This window comes from Corythoichthys intestinalis, chromosome 13, assembly GCF_030265065.1.
Source record: "Corythoichthys intestinalis isolate RoL2023-P3 chromosome 13, ASM3026506v1, whole genome shotgun sequence".
Classification (NCBI taxonomy): Eukaryota; Metazoa; Chordata; class Actinopteri; order Syngnathiformes; family Syngnathidae; genus Corythoichthys; species Corythoichthys intestinalis.
Window position 1 is genome coordinate 43,503,792 of NC_080407.1, and position 25,022 is coordinate 43,528,813.

Consider the following 25,022-nt stretch of genomic DNA (forward strand, 5'->3'; position numbering starts at 1 on the left):
CCCCTCCATTTGTTAAATAAGCAGTTTAAAAATGATAAAGATGTTGTCTGTGCCTTTAAAAGACATGCCTCGGTGTGTGTTTTTACAGGTTTAGCTATGTTGGTTTTTTTTGTAAACTGCTAGCTAGAAACTCGTCATGTGATAAAAAAAAATTGCTTTTCTCTTTTTATTGTTCAATGCAGTTTGTTGCGTCAAAAAGTGAAACTTATCACGTTCAAATGCGGGTGGTAGAGAAACCATTTAGCTTTAAACTTATTTTAAAAATACTTTTTAACCGTATGGCACGAGTCACCAAACAGGTTACGACATAGCGCGCGCCATGATGACGTCCACGCGTCAAGGCGGTAGAATGTGACGTCACACCGGAAGTGCTCGTGCGGGAAAGTCAGTGGCTGTTGTGCCACCTTCATCGTTACGGGAAAAACAGTGAGCCTTTTGTTTGTCTGCTTCTCAATGTGTGTGGGAGTTTAAAACTAGGCAAGACGGCAACAGCCGCCACCTGCCAAGGAAGAAGCGACTGGAGAAAGACATTTTATTTGGATGTTTTCACTTCTCCATCGCCATTTACTGGGGGACGCTGACGTTTGAGAGGACCCTGAAGTGGCACACGCTTTTCCCGTACTCTTTTTCAAGTAAGCGCCTTTTTTATTCCTATCTTAACCCGGCTAACGTCAATATAACCTTCCTCTATTTTTTTTTTATTTTTATTTTTTATTGAAAACCAGTGTGGAATCTAAGGTTGACAAATTTTACGGCACGTTAGCATTGAGACACGTTCTCTCTTTTAATCGTATATTTCCTGATAACACTAATAACCCAACAGGTGCGCTGATAACAAATGGCGCGTCAACTATTTTGTCACAATTGACAGGACAAAATGATTTATATTCCAGCGTAACTGATAACTTTCACTCATTTATTGTGATATGAAGCAATCATTTGGCATGTATAATGTTGTTTTTATATATTTACCTACGCCTAGCCTCTCCTCCGCGCGTTTTATGTAGTTCAAACAAGGAAGGATCACGGTCCTTTGTTTGTGACCTATTTACAGCCTCTTGAGTGTTTCATTTCTCTATTTACTTTCTTACAATTTCCCAACAACTCCAGACATGTTTTTTCATCTGTTTTCCAAACAAACTTTTGATTTTCAGTCCCAACCATAAAAATGATATCAAAAATGCATACCTTAAAATAGCATCAGACAGTCTGAAGATGCGGGGGAAAATAGCCTCTTATTGACTAAAAATTGATGGCTTAATTTTTGTAGAGCCTTAATTTTTGTAGAATCTACAAAAATGTAGTATTTTGTAGAATCTACAAAAATTAAGGCATCAAAAAGGTCATATATTGTGATACTTTCTAGCCCAAAAGGTTATTGATATTCTCCCGCCAAGAATTGATGTATCGTTTTAAAAATGTCATTTTTCGGGGGGAAAATGCTAGCAAAATCTTCTATTAGAGTAGTGTCTATGTTAGCTAGACATCCAAATCATTTTGTAACGATGTATCGGCATATCTAATGCATATGTAGTTGTACAACCCCTAGCAAAAAGTATGGAATCACCAGTCTCGGACGAGCATTCACTCAGACATTTTACTATGTAGAAAGAACTCGGATGAAAAGCTTGAAAAAAATAATGAATTAATTCAAAAGTGCAACTCCTTGCATCCAAAAACACTAAAACAAATTAGTTAAAAAAAAAAAAACATTGTGGGGGTCAGTAAATGTTACTTTTATAGAGCAAGTGCAGGGAAATATAGAATCACTCCATTCTGAAGAAAAAAATATGGAATCACTCCATTTTGAGTAGAAAATACAGACACACCCAGTCAATTTCCTTTCCTTAATTGGGCCCCTGCCTAAGATTAGATCTGCTCGTTAGTGAGCAGTTAAAACAGTGCAGTTATCACTCCTTGGAGGGGTGCTGGACCAAGTGGATTCACAAGAATCATGGCTCCAACAAGATGGATGTCTCTTGAGACCAAGGAGAGGATTATCAAACTTGAAACAGTCTTGAAAACAGAAGATGTACAACAAGACAAATGGGTGGAAGCTGGAGTCAAGGTATGTGACAGAACTGTGCAAAATTGCCTAAAGGAAATGGGATTTTCATAGAGGAAAGCTAAAAGGAAACCATCATTGACACTTAAACAGAAAAGAACTAGACTGCAATGGGCTAAGGAGAGGCAATCATGGACCATGAATGACTGGATGAAGGTTATTTTCAGTGATGGGTCAAGAATCTGCATTGGACAAGGTGATGTTGCTGGAACTTTAGTTCTGTGCCGTTCCAGTGAGATTTACAAAGATGACTGCCTGAAGAAAACATCAAAATTCCTTCAGTCCTTGATGATATGGGGCTGCATGTCAGGTGAAGGCACTGGGGAGATGGCAATGGTTAAATCTTCAATAAATGCACAAGTTAACATTGAAACTTTAGACAGCTTTCTCATCCCTTCAATTGAAAATATGTCATTTTCCAAGATGACAATGCATCATGCAACAGAGTAGGGTTGCAGCTATCGAATATTTTAGTAATCGAGTAATCGACTGAAAATTCTATCGATTAATCGAGTAATCGGATAAAACAAATATATTTTTAGGTGAAGAGCAATTATAGATATACATGAGAAAACAAGACATTTTATCATTTTCAGTCAATCAATGTCTTTATTTTTGATGTATATTGTTGAAAACAGCCAACAATTGCATCTCAGATGTAACTAGAATTTTAAAAAATGACTAATTCACTGCTTTCACTCAAAAAACCTTTAGATCTTATTTTTAAAAAGTATATATATGTTATATATATATAAACACACCTAAAAATGCCTTTACGCTTGATAACAAACATCACTTAAAAGTTAGGATTTTTTCCCACGTTTTTCAATTAAATTTCTATTTGTGTCAAGCCATTTTTAAGTTCTAGTTAAGTTTTAAGTTAGTCTAAACTGTAAGTCCTGATAGGATTTTGAGTTTTTGCACTGTTCAAAATAAATGTATGATACAGGCTGTATTGGAGCACATTAGGGACTAGTGCTACTTGGTGTTTTATCCAGCAATGACTACTGAGCTAAAATTGATAGTTAGCATTATTGAGTTTTTATTTGACACCCTCATCACTCCACAACGCTATGTTATGTTAAAGCCTGTATGTAAGACACGTTAGCCACGCATCGAAAGTGGTCTTAATTAATTGAAACCTAGCCCTCCGCAGTGCTAAAGTAAGGTGAGCTAGTAGTGACAGTAACGTTAATCTTATATATTAGCGCTTAGCGCTCTTTATTAGCGCTTAGCGCTCTACTGCTTTAAGATGGCGGCTGTTTGCTAACGCTGCCCAGACGCGGCCTAGTCTGTCACTGTGCATCTATTTCAACATACATGTGATCTCTATGAGACTCATTGGACGCTACCTGCAACTAACGTAGCATGTGCGGGCTAGTATTTAGCAACGTCGGCGTCGTTTGTAGCGGTTGTCGGCTGCAGTAAGTTTTTTTTTTTTTTTTTTTTTTTTTGCTTCTTCCTCTACGCACGTGACATCAGCGCGTTGTCCCGCATTAAAAGTAGTCCGAGCAAAACGTGATGCTTAGAGCTGTCAAAATAAACGATTACTCGAGGTGAATAAAATTACTCGGATCAGTTTTTAAACTCGAGTTACTCGAGTTGCTCGAGTATTCGTTTCAGCTCTACAACAGAGCTAAAACTGTTAAAGCATTCTTTGGAGAAAGACTCAACCAGTCAATGTCATGGCCTGCAAATAGCCCAGATCTCAACCCTATTGATAACCTGTTGTGGAAATTGAAAAAAAAAATAGTCCACAGCAAGGCTCCGACCTGCAAGGTTAATCTGGCAACTGCAATTAAAGAGAGTTGGCACCAAAATTGATGAAGAATACTCATCAAGTCCATGCCTCAGAGACTGCAAGCTGTCATAAAAGCCAGAGATGGTGCTACAAAATACTAGAGATGTGTTTTGATTGTTATTTCTTTGTTTGTTTCTCATGATTCCATATTTTTTCCTCAGAATGGAGTGATTCCATATATATTTCCCTGCACTTGCTCTATAAAATTAACATTTACTGACCAGCACAATGTTTTTTATTCATTTCTTTTAGTGTATCTAAATGCTAATGAGTTGCACTTTTGAACTAATTCATTATTTTTTTTCAAGCTTTTTATCTGAGTTTGTTCCACATGATAAAATGTCTGAGTGAGTGCTCGTCCGAGACTGGTGATTCCATACTTTTTGCTACGGGTTGTATTAATGGTGTGATGATATATCGAAAAAGGTGACATATTGCGATACTTTGTAGCTCAAAAGGTTATTTTCTCCCGCCAAGAATCGATCTATTGTTTTAAAAATGTCATTGTTTGGAAAACTTTTATTACAGTAGAGTCTATGTTAGCTAGACATCCAAATCATTTTGGAACGATGTATCGGATAATTGCTGTATCGCCATATCTAGTGCATATGTAGTTGTAGGAACTAGCAACTTACAAACACGCGTCTGGCGAAATGTTGGCGCCACACATTTTCTGCAATTTCTACTTCATAAGCGGATTTTAAGGGGGGGTCAGGCGGGTTTTTTTTTTGTTTTTGTTTTTGTTTTTGATTGTAGCAACTTTATTTGGGATTGAATGATGTAGACACAAATGTCCTACCCATAATATGGCCCAAACACAAAAATGATTGCTTCAATCAAAGAAAACATTTTCAATGAAAAATTAAGTGTTCAAATGCAAATTTTTCAATCTCAAATATTTTTTCGCAATAAAAAACGTTTTCTATGATTGAAAGTTTTCTTTTTTTGATTGAAGTGATTTTCTTTTTGAAAATATATATATTTTTTGAAGCAACCTATTTTTTGATTGAATAATGAAGACAAAAACGCCCTAGCCACAAATCAACATTACTTCAATCAAAAAAGTTGCTTCGATCAAAAAAAAAAAAAATTTTAATCAAAGAAAAATAGCTTTCACATGCATTTTTTTGAGTTTCAAATTTACCGTATTGGCCCGAATATAAGACGGCCCTGATTATAAGACAACCCCCTCTTTTTCAAAACTCAAGTTTGAAACAAGACTTTTTGAACACCAAATTAATTTTTATCCAGAAAATAAATACAGTACATCTGAAACAACTGATTATAACAATATATTTGAGAGAAAAAGCTTGTTATTTTGCCTTATTCAAATCTTAATATCCGAACATTTAAATATGTAAACTAAAGTGTAATCACATTCTTAAATGAATGGCTTCTGGTTTTTTAAATATAAATAAACCAATCTATTGTGATAAAACAACAAAATTGCAATAACTGCATTAACCATCAAAGTGAAGTCTAACTGTAACTAGTCTTAAAACAAATCTGAATAAGGAAAAACATTGCAATAAAATCATGCAAACTGGTTAAATTTGAGAGAAGCTGAGATCTATCATGACAGAACATCGTTTCAATGATATCTGGCGCCATCTAGCGTTGTGAATGGGTATAACGTCTAGACCGCGAATATGAGTATATATAATACAATATAAGACGACCCCCACTTTTTCAGTCTTATTTCAATGCAAAAAACACCGTCTTATATTCGGCCAATACGGTATTTTTGCATTCAAACATTTATTTTGGAATGAAGCGACTTTTTTTTGATTGAAGCAAAAACAATTTTTGATAGAATAATAAAGACAAAACTATACCTCCATATGACTCCGCACAAGGGATACAATTTTTGACTGGGGTAACTACATTGGCACGACATCGGCGGGCGTACCATATTCAAAGGTTGACGATCTTGGCGAAAAGTATTGCCTAAGCACCCCGATTTACAATTCCTCTCAAGAATGATGGGAAACAACAAACGCTCATATTATTATAAATATTATTGTAAGTTAATTTTATTGCTGACGCTGCGTTTCGGGGTCATCAACATGTTGTGCCCCCCTGTCCCAAAAGTCAAACTCCGCCTATGGTCTACTTATCCACGTTTTATTGTCTGTGATGACGCCTACATTCGTAGCTGTGTGTTGTCTTCTCACAATACTTTGGAATACCTCATGTTGTTATAAATAATAATTAATTAAATCCACTTTTCCGCATTGAATTATGAAGTTTAGCAAGAAAATCCCGCCTGCGCAGAGATGAAGGGACGGAAAGATGCACCTTCAGACTGGTGAGAATTTCATGTGCATGCCACAGACTGGCTTGAGTGTGCTTGTTATTCAAGTGTCATTGTCGGGGATTACAGGGGCTGCTTGGTGGGAATATGCTTCTTCATTCTGGGCCTGGGAACGCTGCTACCGTGGAACTTCTTCATGACCGCCTCATTGGTAAACGAAAATATGAATGAATGTGTCAGATGAGATTGTGAGCTGAAGCAAGTGCTTATGGGGTTAATCCCCATAAGCGCACACATGGCCTTTAAGTCTTTACCATATGACTGATAAAGATGTGCACTCGTGATCACATGCAACAGTAATGCCTGTTTTTTACCATCAAACGGGCTTTGCTTCTTTTTTGTTGTTGTTGCGTTCATGTTCCCGTACCAGCCTGGAATTGGGGTTTGTTAGTCTGTCCCCCCCTTTTTAAAATTGGCCCCTGGCAGGACGGCAGTAGAGAAAGCGCGCTAGCTGCTAAACCAAAAGCCCAGGCTAGCAGGTTTAGCTACCAGCATGCCCTCTATGATTCAGATTCAGATTCAGAATATTTATTGTCATTGTTACAAAGAAAGCACAACGAAACTTTGTTTGGAGCATCCATCCAGCTCATACAGCTAAGTTGGTAAAGTGCAAAGTGCAAACCCATAAAATAAATACCCATCAGTACCAAGTGTAAACATTGACACAGTTTTGGACATATGTACAGCAAAGATTCAACAGCAGCATGAGGTCGTGTCAGTGCTAAAGTGCAGAGCAAAAATATACCAGTTGAAAACAGGCAAAAATCAGTGCAAAACCCAGATAAGTTAATCAAGTATAATCAAGTACAGCCTACTGGTTGTCAACCAATGGGTAAGTGTCAGGGAGGAGGAAATAGTGGATAGTGACATACTGCAACAATGCAAACCAGCTCAGAGTTATTGTTGTTGGTGGATGTGGATTATTGTCCGTAAGAGGGGTGCAGAGAGGGGAGAGGGGCAGAGTTCAGTAGCCTCACAGCCTGTGGGTACAGACTGTTGGACAGTCGTGATGTTCTGGCCTGTATGGACCTGTACCTTCTCCCTGAGGGCAGCAGGTGGAAAAGACTGTGAGCAGGATGGTGCTGGTCTCGCAGGATGTTGTGCACTCTTCTCAAACGGCGAGTGGAGTGGATGGTGCTGATCTCAGGGAGAGTCATTCCTATGATTCTCCCGGCAGCTTTCACCACGCGCTGGAGCGCCTGCTGGTCTGCCTTAGTGCAGCTGGAAAACCACACTAAAAATCCGTATGTCAGAACACTGCTGATGGCACAGTTGTAAAAGTTCACCATCAGTGGTCTGGGGATGTTAGTGCTCTTCAGCTTCCTCAGGTAATAGAGGCGTTGTTGTGCCTTGCCCACCGCTGTGGAGATGTGGTCCCCCCAGGACAGGTCCTCAGTCACTGTTACCCCCAGGAATTTGAAGCTTCTCACCCTCTCCACCACATCGTTGCCGATAGTAAGAGGCTGATGGATGATGTGACTCCCCTTACGGAAATCCACCACGATCTCCTTGGTTTTCTTTGTGTTTAGAGCCAAGTTGTTTTTGTGACACCATGACTCCAGATGTTGCACCTCTCTTCTGTAGTCCGTTTCATCGTCGTTGGAGATGAGTCTGAGCACTGTGGTGTCGTCGGCAAACTTGACGATGAGGTTGGATGCAGAGGAGGCGGAGCAGTCATGAGTGTACAGGGTGTAAAGCAGAGGGCTCAGGACACACCCTTGAGGGGCCCCGGTGTTGATGGTGAGAGTGGAGGAGGTGTTTTTGCCCACTGTGACACTCTGTGTGCGATTAGTCAAAAAGTCCACAGTCCAGTTGCACAGGGCGGTGTCTAGGCCCAGTTGGTGAAGTTTGGACCGGAGTTTGAACGGCCGGATGGTGTTAAAAGCAGAACTGTAGTCCACAAAGAGGAGCCGTGCATAGGTGTTTTTATGCTCCAGGTGCACTAGAAGTGTGTGCAGCACTGTGGCGATGGCGTCCTCAGTTGAACGGTTCCCTCTGTATGCAAATTGGTGTGGGTCAAGTGAAGGCGGTATTGCAGCTTTAATGTGCTTGATGACCAGTCTCTCCAGGCATTTGGCGGGGATGGGGGTGAGAGCCACAGGTCTGTAGTCATTGAGACATGTGACGTTGGACTGTTTTGGGAGAGGGACGATTGTGGCTGCTTTAAAGCAGACAGGGACCAGAGAGCAGGACAGTGAGGTGTTGAAAATGTAGGTGAAGACGTCTGTCAGCTCCGCGGCACAGTCCTTTAGCACCCGGCCCAGTACTCCATCTGGACCAGCCGCCTTCCTGGTGTTAATGTGGTGGAGGACACATCTCACCTCATGCGCGCTCAGGACAGGAGCGGGGTCGGACGAGGAGAGGGGGGGCAGGACGGAGTCTTTATTGTCCCTGTCAAAACGGGCATGAAAAAGGTTTAAGTCCTCAGCGAGAGTGGGACTGTCAGCTGAGGGTGGTGGTGGTTTCCTATTGTAGTCCGTAATGGCCCTGATGCCCTCCCAGATCTGCCTTGGGTTTGTGGTGTTTTCTAACCTGGCCTCAATACGCCTCCGGTGGTGGTGCTTGGCAGTATTGATGCCCCTCCTGAGATTGGCCCGAGCAGCCCTGTATGCCTCCTGATCACCAGTGTAGAATGCAGTGTCCCTTTCCCGTATAAGTTGTTTTACCTCATGTGTCATCCATGGTGGTGTATTAGGAAACACACGGAACTCTTTCCAGCCTGTGACATTGTCCACACAGAAGCAGATGTAGTCCAAAACAGTGGAGGTGTAATTGTCCAGTGAGGTGCGATTATCTGTGTCGTGCTCTTTAAATACATCCCAGTCAGTGTGGTGGAAACAGTCCTGGAGCATATGAACAGCATCCTCCGGCCAGGTTCTCACTGTTTTTACTGTAATCCCAGCGCTCTTGATCTTTGGTGTATACAGTGGATGTAGCAGAAGAGAGAGGTGGTCTGACAGGCCCAGGTGAGGATAGACCTGGGCTCTTTATGCATCCGCTACGTTAGTGTACACCTGGTCCAAAGTTCTATCTCCACTGGTGGCACACTTCACATTTCGGTGGAATTTGTTAAGCACTGATTTTAAATCCGTGTGATTAAAGTCCCCAGCTGCAATGAAAACGCAGTCTGGATGTGCTGCCAGGCTGTTGTGGCAGCTGCTGCTCACTTGTGCTAGCGCTAGCTTAGCGTTAGCATCGGGTGGAATGTAAACGGCGCAGATGTAAACACACGGGAATTCACGCGGGAGATAGAATGGTCGACACTTTAACAATAACAGTTCTGCCTCTGGACTACACAGTTTCTCCATTACCGTGACATTCGTGCACCAGGAGTTGTTTATGTAGATGCAAAGTCCCCCGCCGGTCTTTTTACCAGAGTCCGCGGTCCTGTCGGCCCGGTAGGCGGTGCGGCTAGTTAGCTCGATAGCCGCGTCTGGAATGGAAGCTGTCTAGCCAGGTCTCGGAGAAATCAGACACGAACATTGATTTAAAGTCCTTCGCTTCGCCATCTGCAAACGTATCTCATCCAGCTTGTGACGGATCGACCTCGCGTTAGAGAGAAAGATGGTCGGCAGTGGTGGTTTGAAAGGGCTAGCCTTAAGCCGGGCCCACACGCCCCCGCGCTTGCCTCTCTTCTGCTTCCGCTCACAGCGCCTCCTCCCCCGGCCTGTTGCAGCGGGTTTCCCCAGGGATGTTCTTGCAATCTCCGCGGGGATAAAATACTCTACGGACAGCCGATAATCTCCGCGCAGTTGTAGGAGTTCGTCTTTAGTGTACTGAAATGTGCAAAAACCGTGTGAAATCACCCACAGCACCACCAACAAAGTGTAAACGTAAAAGGAGCTCCGGGCCGCTGCGTCTGTGCGCGCCGCCATGACAAGCCTCAATGGCGTATTTGCCTGATGGCAAATGCACCCGTTAAACGGTTCTCTGTTTTATGCAGTATTTCCAAGATCGCCTGAACGCCAACGTCACAAACGGGAGCGACGTTAGCAGCAATAGCAAATACTTCAACAGCTGTATGACCCTGCTGTCCCAGCTCCCTCTACTGCTCTTCACGCTTCTCAACTCCATCCTCTACCAGAGGTCAGCCATTTTTGTGCAAGTCCTGTACACATAAAAGCTGTGTTCTTGCTGAAAGACGGTTTTTTTTTGTTTTGTTTTCAGAGTATCCGAGGTGGCGCGCATCGCCGGCAGCCTCGTTTTCATCCTGTTGCTCTTTGTCTTCACCGCCGTTCTTGTTAAAGTGCCCATGGAGGACTTGGACCTCTTCTTCTCCATCACCATGGCAACCATTTGGTTCATCAACTGTAAGCAACGGCCGGTGGATTAAGTCGGCCCGGTAAATGATCGGCTGCTCCTCCCTCAGCGTTCGGCGCCGTGGTGCAGGGAAGTCTCTTCGGTCTGGTGGGCATGCTACCCCAGAAGTACAGCGCCATCTTCATGAGTGGCCAAGGACTTGCCGGAACTTTTGCCGCGATGGCTATGCTTTTAGCAAATGCCAGTAAGTCACCCTACCTCAACACACTAAAATCTCTATGGTTGGAATGTTTATCATATCTAGGGCCAAGATTATTTTGTCCATGAATTGTCAACAATAATACTGGAGATATTGTTATTTACTGTTATATTACTCAAAGCTTAAGATTTTATCTAGAGATAAAAAACTGGTGATAAAATGTTGGACTATAAACACGGCAATGTCAAAATTGCATGAGTAGCTATTCAGGGTGTAACGGTACATGGATTTGTATTGAACCGTTTCTGTACGTGGTGCTCGGTTCGGAATGGAGGCGTACTGAACGAGTTTCTGACGTAATGGAACCCTTACTTTTCCAGGCTGTGAGTCGATCGGGTTAGAGTTTCTTTGTGTAGATTATATTCACTCAGTCTTCTCTACTATAATCAGGGGTGCACATAAGTGGTCCGCATGCGCGCATGCGTACTGGACGTAGACAAACGCACTGGCCCTCAACGGCTTCCATACGCTTTTGCGTACCGATGGCTGCGGCGGACACGAGAAAATAACTTCTCAAAATGTCGAAGCGGCAGGCCACACTGAGTAATTACTTCCGTGTTCCCCCACCCCCGTCAAAAGACAGACAGACGACAGAGACATCACCGGAGCTACCGAAAAAAATGACTTTTGCTAAAAAGTGGCTACTGGAGGTACCATAGCTAGAAGCAAATGAGGCTCACACGGAAATGCGGTACAAAATGAGCCGTTAGAATCCCAATGTCGCCGATAAGAGCAGCGCATTTTATGTAGGGTCAAAGAATTTCAGCCATCCAAACTTTGAAAAGCACGAAAAAAAACAGCGCATGTGGCAATTAAGCAAACTATCGATGTCAAACAGGACCCCACTCGCCCTATGGACAAGTGCCGGAATAAAGGTAATGAACAGCGACATGCACTGACAAACGTGTTTTTGCTCGCATTTTACAAAGCTAAACATGCACGTTCAATGAGGTCTTATGAGGAGGACATCCCACTTTTAAAAAGGCTTGGAGTTAATGTGGGAGCCGCATAATGCCCTTTATTTTGAATTGGTGCTTTTTATTTCTTTACATTTCACTTCAAAGTAATGGCAGTTTTGTTGTGCCAGTTGATGTTAATCAAGCATTAATTGTTAATATAATTAATTAAAGTTAATTGGCTCTAAGTAAAGCTTGTCATAAATTTATCGCATCAGGCGGGTCGGCTCTGAAGCTCAATGAGGACCAAGTCACATCTCCAGGTCCTCCTCTGAGAACCTGGGCAAAAAAATTATGTGCACCCCTGACTATAATGAAGACCAACACGGTAGGACAGTATAACCCAGAAACATCAACGGTGCGACAACGGGGCCGCTGCAAGAACGCGTTACGTTGAGTTGCGTGGTCGCGTCGAGTCGAGTCGCGCGGTCGGGTCGAGTCGCGCGGTCGGGTCGAGTCGCGCGGTCGGGTCGAGTCGCGCGGTCGCGTTGGGTCGAGTCGCGAGGTCGGGTCGAGTCGCGAGGTCGCGTCGCGGGATCGAGTCGCGAGGTCGCGGGCTCGAGCCGAGTCACAGCCCACCCACAACCAAGCGGACCACTGACAGGTGGTCACCAATCTACGATCCAAGTTTTTCGAGTCATTTTGTCGAGTCTCCAATCATTATCTCACAAGTCGAGTCGCGTCTTGAGTTATTGGCTCACAAGTCTAGAGTCTCGGACCCACCCGGCTCATACGAGTCAAGTCCGAGTCGAGTTGCGGATCATCGAATCAATCCAGTCTTTTAATTTGATCACGCATAAGTCGATTTGATTGCGGCGGCCTTAATCGATTCCTTTTCAGCGCTTGAATTTTTTTTTGTTTTGTCTTTCAGGTGATGCGGGCCGCGAGTCTGCGGCGTTGGGCTACTTCATCACACCGTGTGTGGGCACGCTTGTAACACTCTTCTGCTACTTCCTTTTGCACCGCCTGGTCTGTGGTCTCTGCTCGACTTTGGGTTCGTTTGCCATGTATTTCAAATAAGTAAAAGAAAGCATCTGTGCGTTTCATTACAGGAGTTTGCTCGCTATTACCTGCAACAGAGCGCCAAATACGAGGCTGGCACCACAGATGAGCTGCTCACAGGTGAGTTGTGTTAACTTATTTCATTATATTTGGAAACCTACAGTGGGGCAAATAAGTATTTAGTCAACCACTAATTCTGCAAGTTCTCTCACTTGAAAATATTAGAGGCCTGTAATTGTCAACATGGGCAAATCTCAACCATGAGAGACAGATTGTGGGAAAAAAACAGAAAATCACATTGTTTGATTTTTAAAAGTCATGGTGGAAAATAAGTATTTGGTCAAGACCAAAAGTTCATCTCAGTACTTTGTTATGTACCCTTTGTTGGCAATAACGGAGGCCAAACGTTTTCTGTAACTCTTCACAAGCTTTTCACACACCGTTACTGGTATTTTGGCCCATTCCTCCATGCAGATCTCCTCTAGAGCAGTGATGCTTTGGGGCTGTCGTTGGGCAACACGGACTTTCAACTCCCTCCACAGATTTTCTATGGGGTTGAGATCTGGAGACTGGCTAGGCCAATCCAGGACCTTGAAATTCTTCTTACGAAGCCATTCCTTTGTTGCCCTGGCTGTGTGTTTGGGATCATTGTCATCCTGAAAGACCCAGCCACATCTCATCTTCAATGCCCTTGCTGATGGAAGGAGATTTTCAGTCAAAATCTCTTCTTTCCTTTACACAGATCAGTCGTCCTGGTCCCTTTGCAGAAAAACAGCCCCAAAGCATGATGTTTCCACCCCCATGCTTCACAGTGGGTATGTGGTTCTTCGGATGCAATTCAGTATTCTTTCTCCTCCAAACACCAGAACCTGTGTTTCTACCAAAAAGTTCTATTTTGGTTTCATCTGACCATAACACATTCTCCCAGTCCTCTTCTGGATCATCCAAATGCTCTCTAACGAACCGCAGAGGAGCCTGGACGTGTACTGGCTTCAGCAGGGGGACACGTCTGGCAGTGCAGGATTTGCGTCCCTGCATTGTGTTACTGATAGTAGCCTTTGTTAGTGTGGGTACAGCTCTTTGTAGGTCATTCACTAGGTCCCCGCGTGTGCTTCCTGGGATTTTTGCTCACCGTTCTTGTTATCATTTTGATGCCACGGGGTGAGATCTTGCATGGAGCCCCACATCGAGGGAGATTATCAGTGGTCTTGTATGTCTTCCATTTTCTAATACTTGCTCCCACAGTTGATTTCTTTACACCAAGCGAATTGCAGATTCAGTCTTCCTAGCCTGGTGCAGGTCTACAATTTTGTCTCTGGTGTCCTTCGACAGCTCTTTGGTCTTGGCCATAGTGGAGTTCGGAGTGTGACTGACTGAGTTGTGGACAACTGTCTTTTATACCGATAATGAGTTAAAACAGGTGCCATTAATACAGGTAACGAGTGGAGCCTCGTTAGACCTCGTTAGAAGAAGTTAGATCTCTTTGACAGCCAGAAATCTTGCTTGGTTGCAGGTGACCAAATACTTATTTTCCACTGTAATTTGGAAATAAATTATTTAAAAATCAAACAATGTGATTTTCTGTTGTTTTTTCACATTCTGTCTCTCATGGTTGAGGTTTACCCATGTTGACAATTACAGGACTCTCTAATCTTTTCAAGTAGGAGAACTTGAACAATTGGTGGTTGACTAAATACTTACTTGCTCCACTGTAATTCACACAATGCAGTCTTTCGATTTTAACAGACAACTGCGAAAAACAGCAAAAAAAAAAACAAAACCACGACCACGTCAAATCCTTGATTCTCCCCAGCCAGTCTAAATATATTGGCAGCCTAGTGCCGTCAATGGCAGGAAGTTACTGAAAATCTACCAAGGCATCTCATCATGCAGAAATTGCATCTTCTAGTTTGTCATAAAACGCTGACCTTGAAGGGATGGCTAAAGTTTGTTCGTCTTTGTCCACTCTTGTTGGCTTTTCCACTTTAGTCAATGATTGCTGTGAAATTCAATCAATTTGAAAGCCATTATCTCATTAGGCCTTCATTCATCCGCGCTCAGTGGCCGCACAAAGACAGGTTTGTTTGACGCGTGCCCACGCAATCAATGTGCGTCTGTTTGCGATGTCAAGCTGAGAGTACCGCAGCGGACGACGGCAAACTCAACGGCCACGCAAACGGCTCAGTGGCCGGCGGGCCTAAGAAAAATGGAGTCTCGGAGGAGGGCGAGCAGCCGCCGGACAGAAGCCAGGAAGCTTTCCTGTCTTTGGAGCAGGTGGAGAAGAAGCAAGCCAAAGCATCCATTTTTGAGGTTTTCAAGAAGGTGAATGAGAATAATGTTCCAAAAATAACGAAATGCCTCCTCTAAAGATTTTTTTAATGATTATTTTTGCTTTTGTAGATTTGGGTCATGGCGTTCTGCGTGACGTTCGTGTTCACGGTCACACTGTCGGTCTTCCCCGCCATCACCGTCGATGTTAAGACGTCGTCCCCTGATTTCGAGACTGTTTTACCAGGAAATTGGAGTAAGGCGTTTGGAGGCTAATTAGCCCTTGTGTGTTTATCCAGACTATTTTCTACTTTATTTGGTGACAAGAGATCTCTTCGTGATTGTTCTTTCCCCAGACCGTTACTTCATAAACGTGTGCTGCTTCCTGACTTTCAACATTAACGACTTTATAGGACGAACTGTCACTACGTTCGTACGCTGGGTAAGTTTAAACATAGACCTTATAATACTTCACATGACAAGGGAAACTGGGCCGATCCGTAGGGGGCGTATTTTCAAGGCCTGTGTTTCAACATTGGCGGTAACTTATAGCAAAAAATAAAAACAACTGGGAAAAGCTGAATAAAACAGAACCGAAACGAAAATCATATTCCATAGACTTCATAATATATTGACATGACACGGGGCGCAGGACCGTTTTCAAAAACTTAAAATTCAAATATTTTCAAAACCAAAGCTGCTATCGACCTAAAACCAAAACAGGCACATACCTAAGCCATATATGAGTCTCCGTTAGCAGCGGCATCAATAAATTCAAAGTCGTTCCCTTATAAAATCCGGATTAATTCTTTTTTATATACGTATAACAACTTAAAATGGCTGAAAAATTCTCAGATTTTACACTAAATGCACAAAAATCACCAAATGCAAAGATAATCACCTATATTTTCAGGATCAATAGCAATATTTAACATATGAGTTTTTGCCCAAAATAGCAACTTCATTTTTTTTTTATTTAGTGCAAGTTTTCAACAGCTAATAAACCACTCAATTTAACATCAGAAACTTAATGGTTGAGGAAAACATGCAAAATCTATTAGAAATAATATAGAAATAGGGCTGTCAAAATTATCGCGTTAACGGGCGGTAATTAATTTTTCTAATTAATCACGTTAAAATATTTGACGCATTTAACGCACATGCCCCACTCAAACACATTAAAGTGACAAGCAAAGTGTCATTTCCACTTGTTACTTGTGTTTTTTGGTGTTTTGCCGCCCTATGCTGGCGCTTGGGTGCGACTGATTTTATGGGTTTCATCACCATAATTATTATTGACATCAACAATGGCGAGCTACTAGTTTATTTTTTTGATTAAAATTTTTACAGGCTTTTTTTGAAACGAAAACATTAAGAGGGGTTTTAATATAAAATGTCTATAACTTGTACTAACATTTATCTTTTAAGAACTACAAGTCTTTCTAACCATGGATCGCTTTAACAGAATGTTAATAATGTGAATGCCATCTTGTTGATTTATTGTTATAATAAACAAATACAGTACTTATGTACAGTATGTTGAATATATATATCCGTCTTGTCTTTCCATTCCAACAATAATTTACTAATTATTTAATTTGTGGGAATATGTGTTTGAACGAATTGTTTAGAGCATTGTAAAAAATAATGTTAGCTTTTAAGCTATCACACTTTTGCAGTGCAACTTAGCCAATTGTTCCTTTGTTGTACTTAGATCTTTTTTTTTTTTTTTTCTTTTTATGTCATTTGAGTCTAAGCTCAGGTGTTGTATTTTCAAATACGTTTATTGCTCTTATGAAATGAAAGTACAATTTTGAAGAAACATTCTGGAATTTTATTCACATTTAATGCTCTTTTGAAAGTGGAATCTTAGCAAGCCAAAATCGATATTATTGCAAGCATAAACACTCGTTTGTTTTACATATCTTAAAATTTCTTTTGCAGCACATTTAATGTTGGTAATCCGATTATTCGAACTAATTGATGGATTAATCGAATACCTAAATAATAAAGTAGTATACGGCGAAAAACAGACAAGACTGAAAAAGCAGTTTCTCCTCTTGCATGCCTCTTTACAATAAACTTCTGTATTTTAAGCCAAAATAACTGTTGTGTTTGGCTCGAAACAAGTACGCGATAATATCTCGTTAAAGTCATGGCGTCTTTAATTCTGCTGTTTCATGCTCTTACCTCCAGATAAGGTTTCGTTGTTTAAAAAAAAAAAAAAAAAAAAAAATTAAATGCTCTCCTGTTTAAAATATTTCTTCCCCCAGAAAATTGAGATTTTTAAGCTTTCCAATGATGTATCACACATGCATATCTGACAATTTTGAAAGTTGGCCAAATTGAGGGTCTCAGAGCGTAACTTCAAGTCACCTGTGTGTTTTCCGACATATATTAGATAACAAAGAGCAATTCAATAATAACAACAATAAAGAAGCGCTTCAAACACCGCAAATGACCTGAAATGCCCCGAAAATTGCCATTGACTTCCATAGTTCCCGCCAGTGATTTTTCCTTTTTCTTTTTTTATCCTCAGCCTCGTAAAGAGTCACATCTCTTCCCGCTGTTGGTGGTCTCCCGCGTCATCTTCATCCCTCTCCTGATGCTATGCAACGTCCAGGAGCGTGCCTACCTGCCGGTCTACTTTCCCTCCGATGCAGGGTTCACGGTCATCATGTCTCTCTTCTCCATCTCCAGTGGATATTTTGTCTGTCTCTCCATGTCTTACGCGCCACAGTGAGTTGAAAAAATCCAGGTCGTACGGAAGCGTTGGGTTAACTTTGGCCGTTTTCAGGTTGGTGGAGCCCAAGGACGCCGAGACTGCCGGATCCCTCATGACCTTTTTCTTGGCTCTGGGTCTGTCCATCGGCGCCGCGCTGTCCTTTCTCCTGCGAAAGCTAGTGTAGCGTCGCAAAAAGCCAGCGCATCGAATTTGTGTTACCTTGACTTAAAGTCATTCATCATGCGTACGAGTGCCCCGACTTAGTCGTTATGTTTTATTTTTCTAAATTATGAACTTTAATCGATTTTTTTTTTTTTGCTTTGCGCGTCAAGCCAAAAGCGCAATGCACTTTCAGCTGTTTAGTAACTCATGCACTGCTATTTTTTTCTCAATTCAACTTTACGGCTACTTAAGACCATAAACGTCCTGCGTGAAGTTGGCAGACACAAATTTGCATACAGATGATGTTAATCCTATGTCCTGTAAAAAGTTTTGTTTGTGCTGCTATTGTTTTTGAGATGTTTACAATTTTTTGATAGGTCAATCTGAGGTCATCCAGCATCCCCATTTTGATCCAAATTAGCTAAAAATGGTACAGTTTGTTTGTGCTGCTATCGTTTTTGAGATATTAGCAATATATTTAATTGATCAATCTGAGGTCAACCAGGCCCCCATTTTGATAACCGTATTTTTCGGAGTATAAGTTTGTAAAGATGTAACACACACATGTACACTTAGGTTCAAAACGACGCGCATTTTAACACTTGACACAAAACAATTGGTGTTCAAACGTCCATCTAGTCTGATCAATATGTAAATTTAGTAGATTAAACTAGCATAAATTGCCTAACAGAAGTCCGCTATCTTAAATCCTAAGAAAGCTAACGCAGTTACAATTTTCATAGCAAATCACTCACATGTAACTCCACAAACTGTAGCTGTAAAAGTAATCACAAATGCATACAAAAAAATATACCGTATTGGCCCGAATATAAGACGGCCCTGATTATAAGGCGACCCCGTTTGTCAAGACTCAAGTTTGAAAAAAAGACTTTTTGAACACCAAATTAATTTTTATACAGAAAATAATGACAGTACATCTGAAACAAATGATTATAACAACAAATTTGAGAGAAAAAACATGTTATTTTGCCTCATTCAAATCTTAATATCTGAACATTTAAATATGTAAACTAAAGTTCAATCACATTCGTAAATGAATGGCTTCTGGTTTTCGAAATGTAAATAAAAATCTGTAGTGATAAAACAACAAAATTGCAGTAACTGCATTCACCATCAAAGCGAAGTTAAACCTTAACTAGTCTTGAAACAAATCAGAATAAGGAAAAACATTGCAATAAAATAATGCAAACTTGTTAAACTTGAGACTAGCTGAGATCTGTCATAACAGGACATCGCTTCAATGATATCTGGCGCCATTTAGCGTCGTGAATGAGTATAATGTCTAGACCGCGAATATAAGACGACCCCCTCTTTTTCAGTCTTATTTCAATGCAAAAAACAGCGTCGTATATTCGGGCCAATACGGTATTAGCTGAAACAACTTAGAGCCTTATGTGGGCCAAATCAGAGCGCAGCTATCCTTTATCCATGTCAGACATCCCAGTCATACAAGGCGACAGTCCAGCTAGACCCAATGCTGCCACCAGAAGGCAGTGTATCCTCCATCATTAAACAAAATATAATACTTTTGGACTTTTTGGATAATTTTTTGGGGGGTACTCAAAGGGTTAATTTCTATTTATGCGGAAATTTGGGTTACGTCGCCAGCATAGGAACGGAACTCATTCGTAACCCGGTGACTACCTGTGTATCATTTCACATGTTATTTTCACATTGTACCACAAGCGGGCGCTCAAGGCCTGTGTTTCAACATTGGCGGTAACTTATAGCAATCAATAAAAACAACTGGGAAGGGCTGAACAAAATGTCACCAAAACAAAAATCATATTCCACAGACTTCATAATATGTTGACATGACACGGGGCGCAGGCCGAGCTGTAGGGGGCCTATTTTCCAAAACTCGAGGGCTGAAAAAGACTGTGAAAAGAGCCGACCTGATTCAGAGGCAGCTTTTTTTATCGACACCTTTTTCTTGTGTGCATTGCCTTACGCCACTGACAATGACCATACGCAGTGACATTCTCCTGTCATAGACTTCATAACCCATTGACATTACGGGGGAAACGGTGCAGATTAAAACTTCAAATTCAAATATTTTCAAAACCAAAGCTGCTACCGACCTAAAATCAAAACAGGCACCTACCTTAGCCATATATGAGTCTCCATGAGCAGCGGCATTAAAAAATTCAAAGTCGTTCCCTAATAAAATCCCGATTAATTCTTTTTTATATAAGTATAACAAACCTTAAAATGGCTGTAAAATTCTCAGATTTTACACTAGTTGCACAAAAGTCACCAAATGCAGAGATAGTCACCTATATTTTTAGGATCAATAGCAATATTTAACACAGGGGTTTTCAACCCAGTCCTCAAGGCACACTGTGGGTCCTGGTTTTTGTTCCAGCCGATCCAGCAGAGACAGTTGAACCAATGAGGCTTCTGCTAAAACAAGCCACACCTGACTGCAATCAACTGATTGCACTTGTAAAACACCAGATTGGGGAAAAAGTGTTGTCATCTTGTTTGGTAAGAATGAAATCCTGCACCCACAGTGTGCCTTAGTGGAATAGGTTGGGAACCCCTGATTTTAACATATAAGTTTTTGCCCAAAATACCAACTTATTTTTCTTTTATTTACTGCATGTTTTGAACAGCTAATAAATCTTTCAATTTTCACACCAGAAACTTAATACTTGAGGAAAACATGCAGAATCAATTAGACCTGCAGCTGTCGATTATTTTAGTAGTCGATTAATCGATGAACAAGTTAGTTCGAGTAATCGGATAAGGAACATAAAAAATTAAAATACCGGATCTGGGCCTCAAACGGTATTAAAAATAAATAAATAAATGAGGATATACAGTATATGCAACAAAAGAACAATTGACTTACTTAAATAGCAAAAGTCCGCTAATTTAAATGCTATAAAATGGTTCGAACACATATTCCCTCAAAAAAACAGCTAAATATACCTTTAAACTAAATTACGAATGCATTAGAAAAAATTAGCTCTGACAAAAAATGGCTTATGTTGGTCTTAACAGGGAACAGCTGGATTTAACCATGTGAAATGAGGCAGACTAGAGGGCAGTGTATCCACCCAAATCAATAAAACTAAATGCAAACACTTAAAAAAAAAAACCATAACAACGCCACTTTAATTAAACGAATACTCGAGGCAGCAAAATTTAATTTGATTTTTAAAAATATATTATATACTTGAGGAAAGCATGCAGAATCAATTATAATAAAAACTATTTTTTTTTTTTTTTTTTCCAACAGAAAAGGTAACAACAGTGGCTGTCAGATGCCATTTAAATTTTTTTCAGGTCATTCATCGTCGGACAGACGCAGCATGGTAAATCGCCATGCTAAAAATAAATAAAAAAATATCAAAATGGCTTACCTCTTCGGTGCAGGCTGTGGCAGGCAATGGATCAGCATTGTAATCTGTAAGACCATGGCCCCCAACAAAATGTTTACTTCTTACGAAGGTGAAAAGCTTCACCTTACTGGCGTTAAACTGGTCTTTTGGACGTTGGCACAAGTTTAAGAGAGTCTAGAGTCATTTCTACAAGTTCCATAGCAGCAGTGTTTACTTGGCATGTTCTTTTTTGTAAAATTACCGGCAGAAAACAAGCAGTATTAACATGAGTTGTATGCGAGGGCGCTTGTATGTTGACCCTCTTCTGGTTTATGATGGTAACGTCACGGCCTAAAACGCTATTCTCATAGCAAATTGCTCACACGAAACTCCACAAACTGTCGCTGTAAACGTAATCACAAATGCATACACTTATATACATCAGCTGAAACGACTTACAGCCTTATATATGCCAAACCGGAGCACAGCTATCACTTATCCATGTCAGACTTCTTCGTCTGCTTCTCAATAGTACAAAACAACAGTCCAGCCAGACCCAAAGCTGCCACCAGAGGGCAGTGTATCGTCCATCATTTAACAAAATACAATACTTTTGGACTTTTTGCATAATTATTTTGAAATTAAAGGCTAAATTCCGATTTAGACGGAAATCCAGGTTATGTCGCCGGCGTAGGAACGGAACTCATTCAAAACCAAGGGGACTCCACTTCAGGTCCATTTTGCAGTTTATATAGAGGCTGCGTGACGTCATCACCACAAATTAATGCAGAAAATCTACAAAACCGTTGCAGCAGAAACAAAAAAACTAACAATTGACATTTTTAGCCATTTTTCATCAAAATGGGGGGCTGGTTGACCTCAGATTGACTTGTAAAAGAATAGTAAATATCTCAAAAACGATATCAGCACAAACGTTTGACATTAATATATAAATTTGCATCTAATGGGGAGGCCGCTTCACGGAGGTCAATTATCTTCGATGGCATCGAATAAGTCAACAGTCAAAACACGTGCACTAGAGCTTCTAGGCATACTTCCATTATTGCGGTATATACAACCCCTAGCAAAAAGTATGGAGTCACCAGTCTCGGAAGAGCACTCAGACATTTTTTTATGTAGAACAAACTCCGATAAAAAGCTTGTAAAAATAATGAATTAAAAGTGGAACTCTTTGGCATTCAGAAACACTAAAAGAAATGAATGAAAAACATTGTGGTGATCAGTAAATGTTAGTTTTATAGAGCAAGTGCAGGGAAATAAATATAGAATCACTCCATTTTGAGTTGAAAATACAGACCCACTCAGTCAATTTCCTTTCCTTGATTGGGCCCCTACCTCAGATTAGATCTGCTCGTTAGTCAGCAATTAAAAACAGTGCAGTTATCACACCTTGGAGGGATGCTGGACCAAGTGGATTCACAACAATGATGGCTCCAACAAGAGTAATGTCTCTTGAAACCAAGGAAAGGATTATCAAACTTTTTGAAGAACGTAACGCTACATGTATGGTTGCCAAAGATGTGGGCTGTTCACAGTCAGCTGTATCAAAAATCTGGACCAAGTACAAACAGCATGGCAAGGTTGTTAAAGTTAAGCGTACTGGTAGACTGAGGAAGACATCCAAACATCATTCATGACAACTAAAGGCTATATGTCTTGAAAACAGAAGATGTACAAGACAAATGAAGAAATGGGAGGAATCTGCGGTCAAGGTATGTGACAACTGTGCAAAATCGCCTTAAGGAAATGGGATTTTCATACAGTAAAGCTAAAAGGAAACCATCATTGACACTTAAAAAGAAAACAAGACTGCAATGGGTTAAGGAGAGGCAATCATGGGTTGTGAATGACTGGACGAAGGTTATTTTCAGTGATGATGCTGGAACTTCTGTTTGGTGCCGTTCCAGTGAGATTTACAAGGATGACTGACTGAAGAAAACATCAAAATTCCCTCAGTCCTTAATGATATGGAGCAGCATGTCACGCAAAGGCACTGGGGAGATGGCTCGGGTTAAATCTTCAATAAATGCACAAGTTTACAGTGAAATTTTAGACAGCTTTCTTATCCCTTCAATTGAAAATGTTTGGGGATAATGAAATATTTTCCAAGATGACAATGCATCATGCCACAGAGCTAAAACTGTTAAAGCAGTCCTTGGAGAAAGACTCATCCAGTCAATGTCATGGCCTGCAAATAGCCCAGATCTCAACCCTATTGAAAACCTGTGGTGGAAATTGAAAAAAATGGTCCAAAGCAGGGCTCCGACCTGCAAGGGTGATCTAGCAACTGCAATCAAAGAGAGTTGGCACCAAATTGATGAAGAATACTCATCAAGTCCATGCCTCAGAGACTGCAAGCTGTAATAAAAGCCAGAGGTGGTGCAACTAAATACTAGAGATGTGTTTTGATTGTTATTTCTTTGTTTCCTCAGAATGGAGTGATTCTATAATCGTTTCCCTGCACTTGCTCGATAAAAATAACATTTACTGACCACCACAATGTTTTTTATTTATTTCTTTTATTGTTTCTGAATGCTAAAGAGTTGCACTTTTCAACTAATTATTTTTTCAAGCTTTTTATCAGAGTTTGTTCGACATAATAAATGTCTGCTTGTCCGAGACTGGTGATTCCATACTTTTGGCTAGGGGTTGTACAACAAATACTTGACGTTATTACCTTTTTATAATATTGGACACGATAAGAGAATACTCATAGAACAAACTCATATTACAAACGGGCTGCTGTGTTACTGTTTATGCATCCTTTTTCTTCAAGTATTTATTGTCGCTGTTTTTACTTGAACGTAATGGGAAAGTATGTACCTTTTGGAATGTATTACAAATAAGCTGTTACCGTTGTACTGCAAGAGCCAAGTCAGTCATAAGGCCACAATGAAGGGACCATGCTGCCCTCTAGTGACTGATTCAATATGAGAAAACTACCATTTTCGCCGCATTTAATATCAATAGCTTTTCTTTTATTATTCAATTGTACAGTAGGGAAAAAATATGGAAGTATTTATTCAGGTAACAACAGTTCAGTATGAATTACCTAAATACTTTTTGCCCAATATGTATTTGACGGCTAATTATATTAATTTTTGTGCCTCTGTAGTTTGTTCGGTGATGAACGCATAGACTGACGCTTTGAAGCCTTGCTCTTATATTTTTTTCATGTGTAACAAACGGGTTACATTGATTTTTTTACAAAGACCAACTCTCTCACGTTTCTTTCCTGTAAACATTTTAGAACTTAGCTTACATATTGGTAAAAGCAAGTTATGTCCATTTTGGTCCCTTGCCTAAAGAGTGCGCATCAGTTAACATTCCGTGTTTTTACTGCAGCTGGGCTTCTGCTTAGCTAACGTGGTCACCAACAGTACCGTTTATACGGTACATCATTTTTTATGCTTGTCAGTTACACAAGGGGACATGTCTAAAAATGTTTGTAAATAAAGGACTTGAAGTGGTTCAAGGCCTACTGTCAACTCATTGGCAGGGCTGTCAACAGACTTGCAGGGGCCCGGGGACAAAAGACCATTATAGGGCCCCACCCCACCCCTACCACCGGCTTTTCAAATCGTTTGAGATGGACAGTTAAATAAACGGACCGTAATGTGATGTGACAATACAATATACAGTGCCCTCCATAATTATTGGCACCCCTGAAAATTTTGTTTTTTAGCTTCTAATATATTTTTTTTATATTCAAATATGCAACCTTAATGGGGAAAAAGAGAAAAATCCAACCTTCAATACAGTGCATTCATTCAGTGGGGAAAAGTCCCACATAAAGAAAAAAATGTTTGACACCAAATAATGAGTGTCACAATTATTAGCAC

The 25,022-nt window shown here is 40.7% G+C and overlaps 1 protein-coding gene across 1 annotated transcript; it reads left to right on the forward strand.

The window, feature by feature from the left end:
- Positions 1–361: 361 nt before the first annotated feature.
- Positions 362–21,070, forward strand: LOC130927822 (equilibrative nucleoside transporter 2). The gene is made up of 13 exons (XM_057853887.1): positions 362–632; positions 6,114–6,174; positions 6,250–6,331; positions 10,124–10,266; positions 10,348–10,490; positions 10,550–10,684; positions 12,527–12,624; positions 12,708–12,777; positions 14,789–14,979; positions 15,058–15,181; positions 15,282–15,367; positions 17,465–17,664; positions 17,723–21,070. The coding sequence occupies exons 2-13, from the start codon at positions 6,143–6,145 to the stop codon at positions 17,832–17,834; spliced, it is 1,416 nt and encodes a 471-aa protein (XP_057709870.1). The 5' UTR covers positions 362–632; positions 6,114–6,142; the 3' UTR covers positions 17,835–21,070.
- The last annotated feature ends 3,952 nt before the right edge of the window (positions 21,071–25,022 follow it).

What these genes read in the sequence shown, in the direction of transcription:
- LOC130927822 (XM_057853887.1), top strand. Translation starts at nt 6,143, where the DNA reads ATGAAGGGACGGAAAGATGCACCTTCAGACTG. An exon ending in AACCATTTGGTTCATCAACT is followed by an intron (nt 10,491 to 10,549) that starts GTAAGCAACGGC and finishes CTCCTCCCTCAG; the next exon opens with CGTTCGGCGCCGTGGTGCAG. An exon ending in TATGCTTTTAGCAAATGCCA is followed by an intron (nt 10,685 to 12,526) that starts GTAAGTCACCCT and finishes TTTGTCTTTCAG; the next exon opens with GTGATGCGGGCCGCGAGTCT.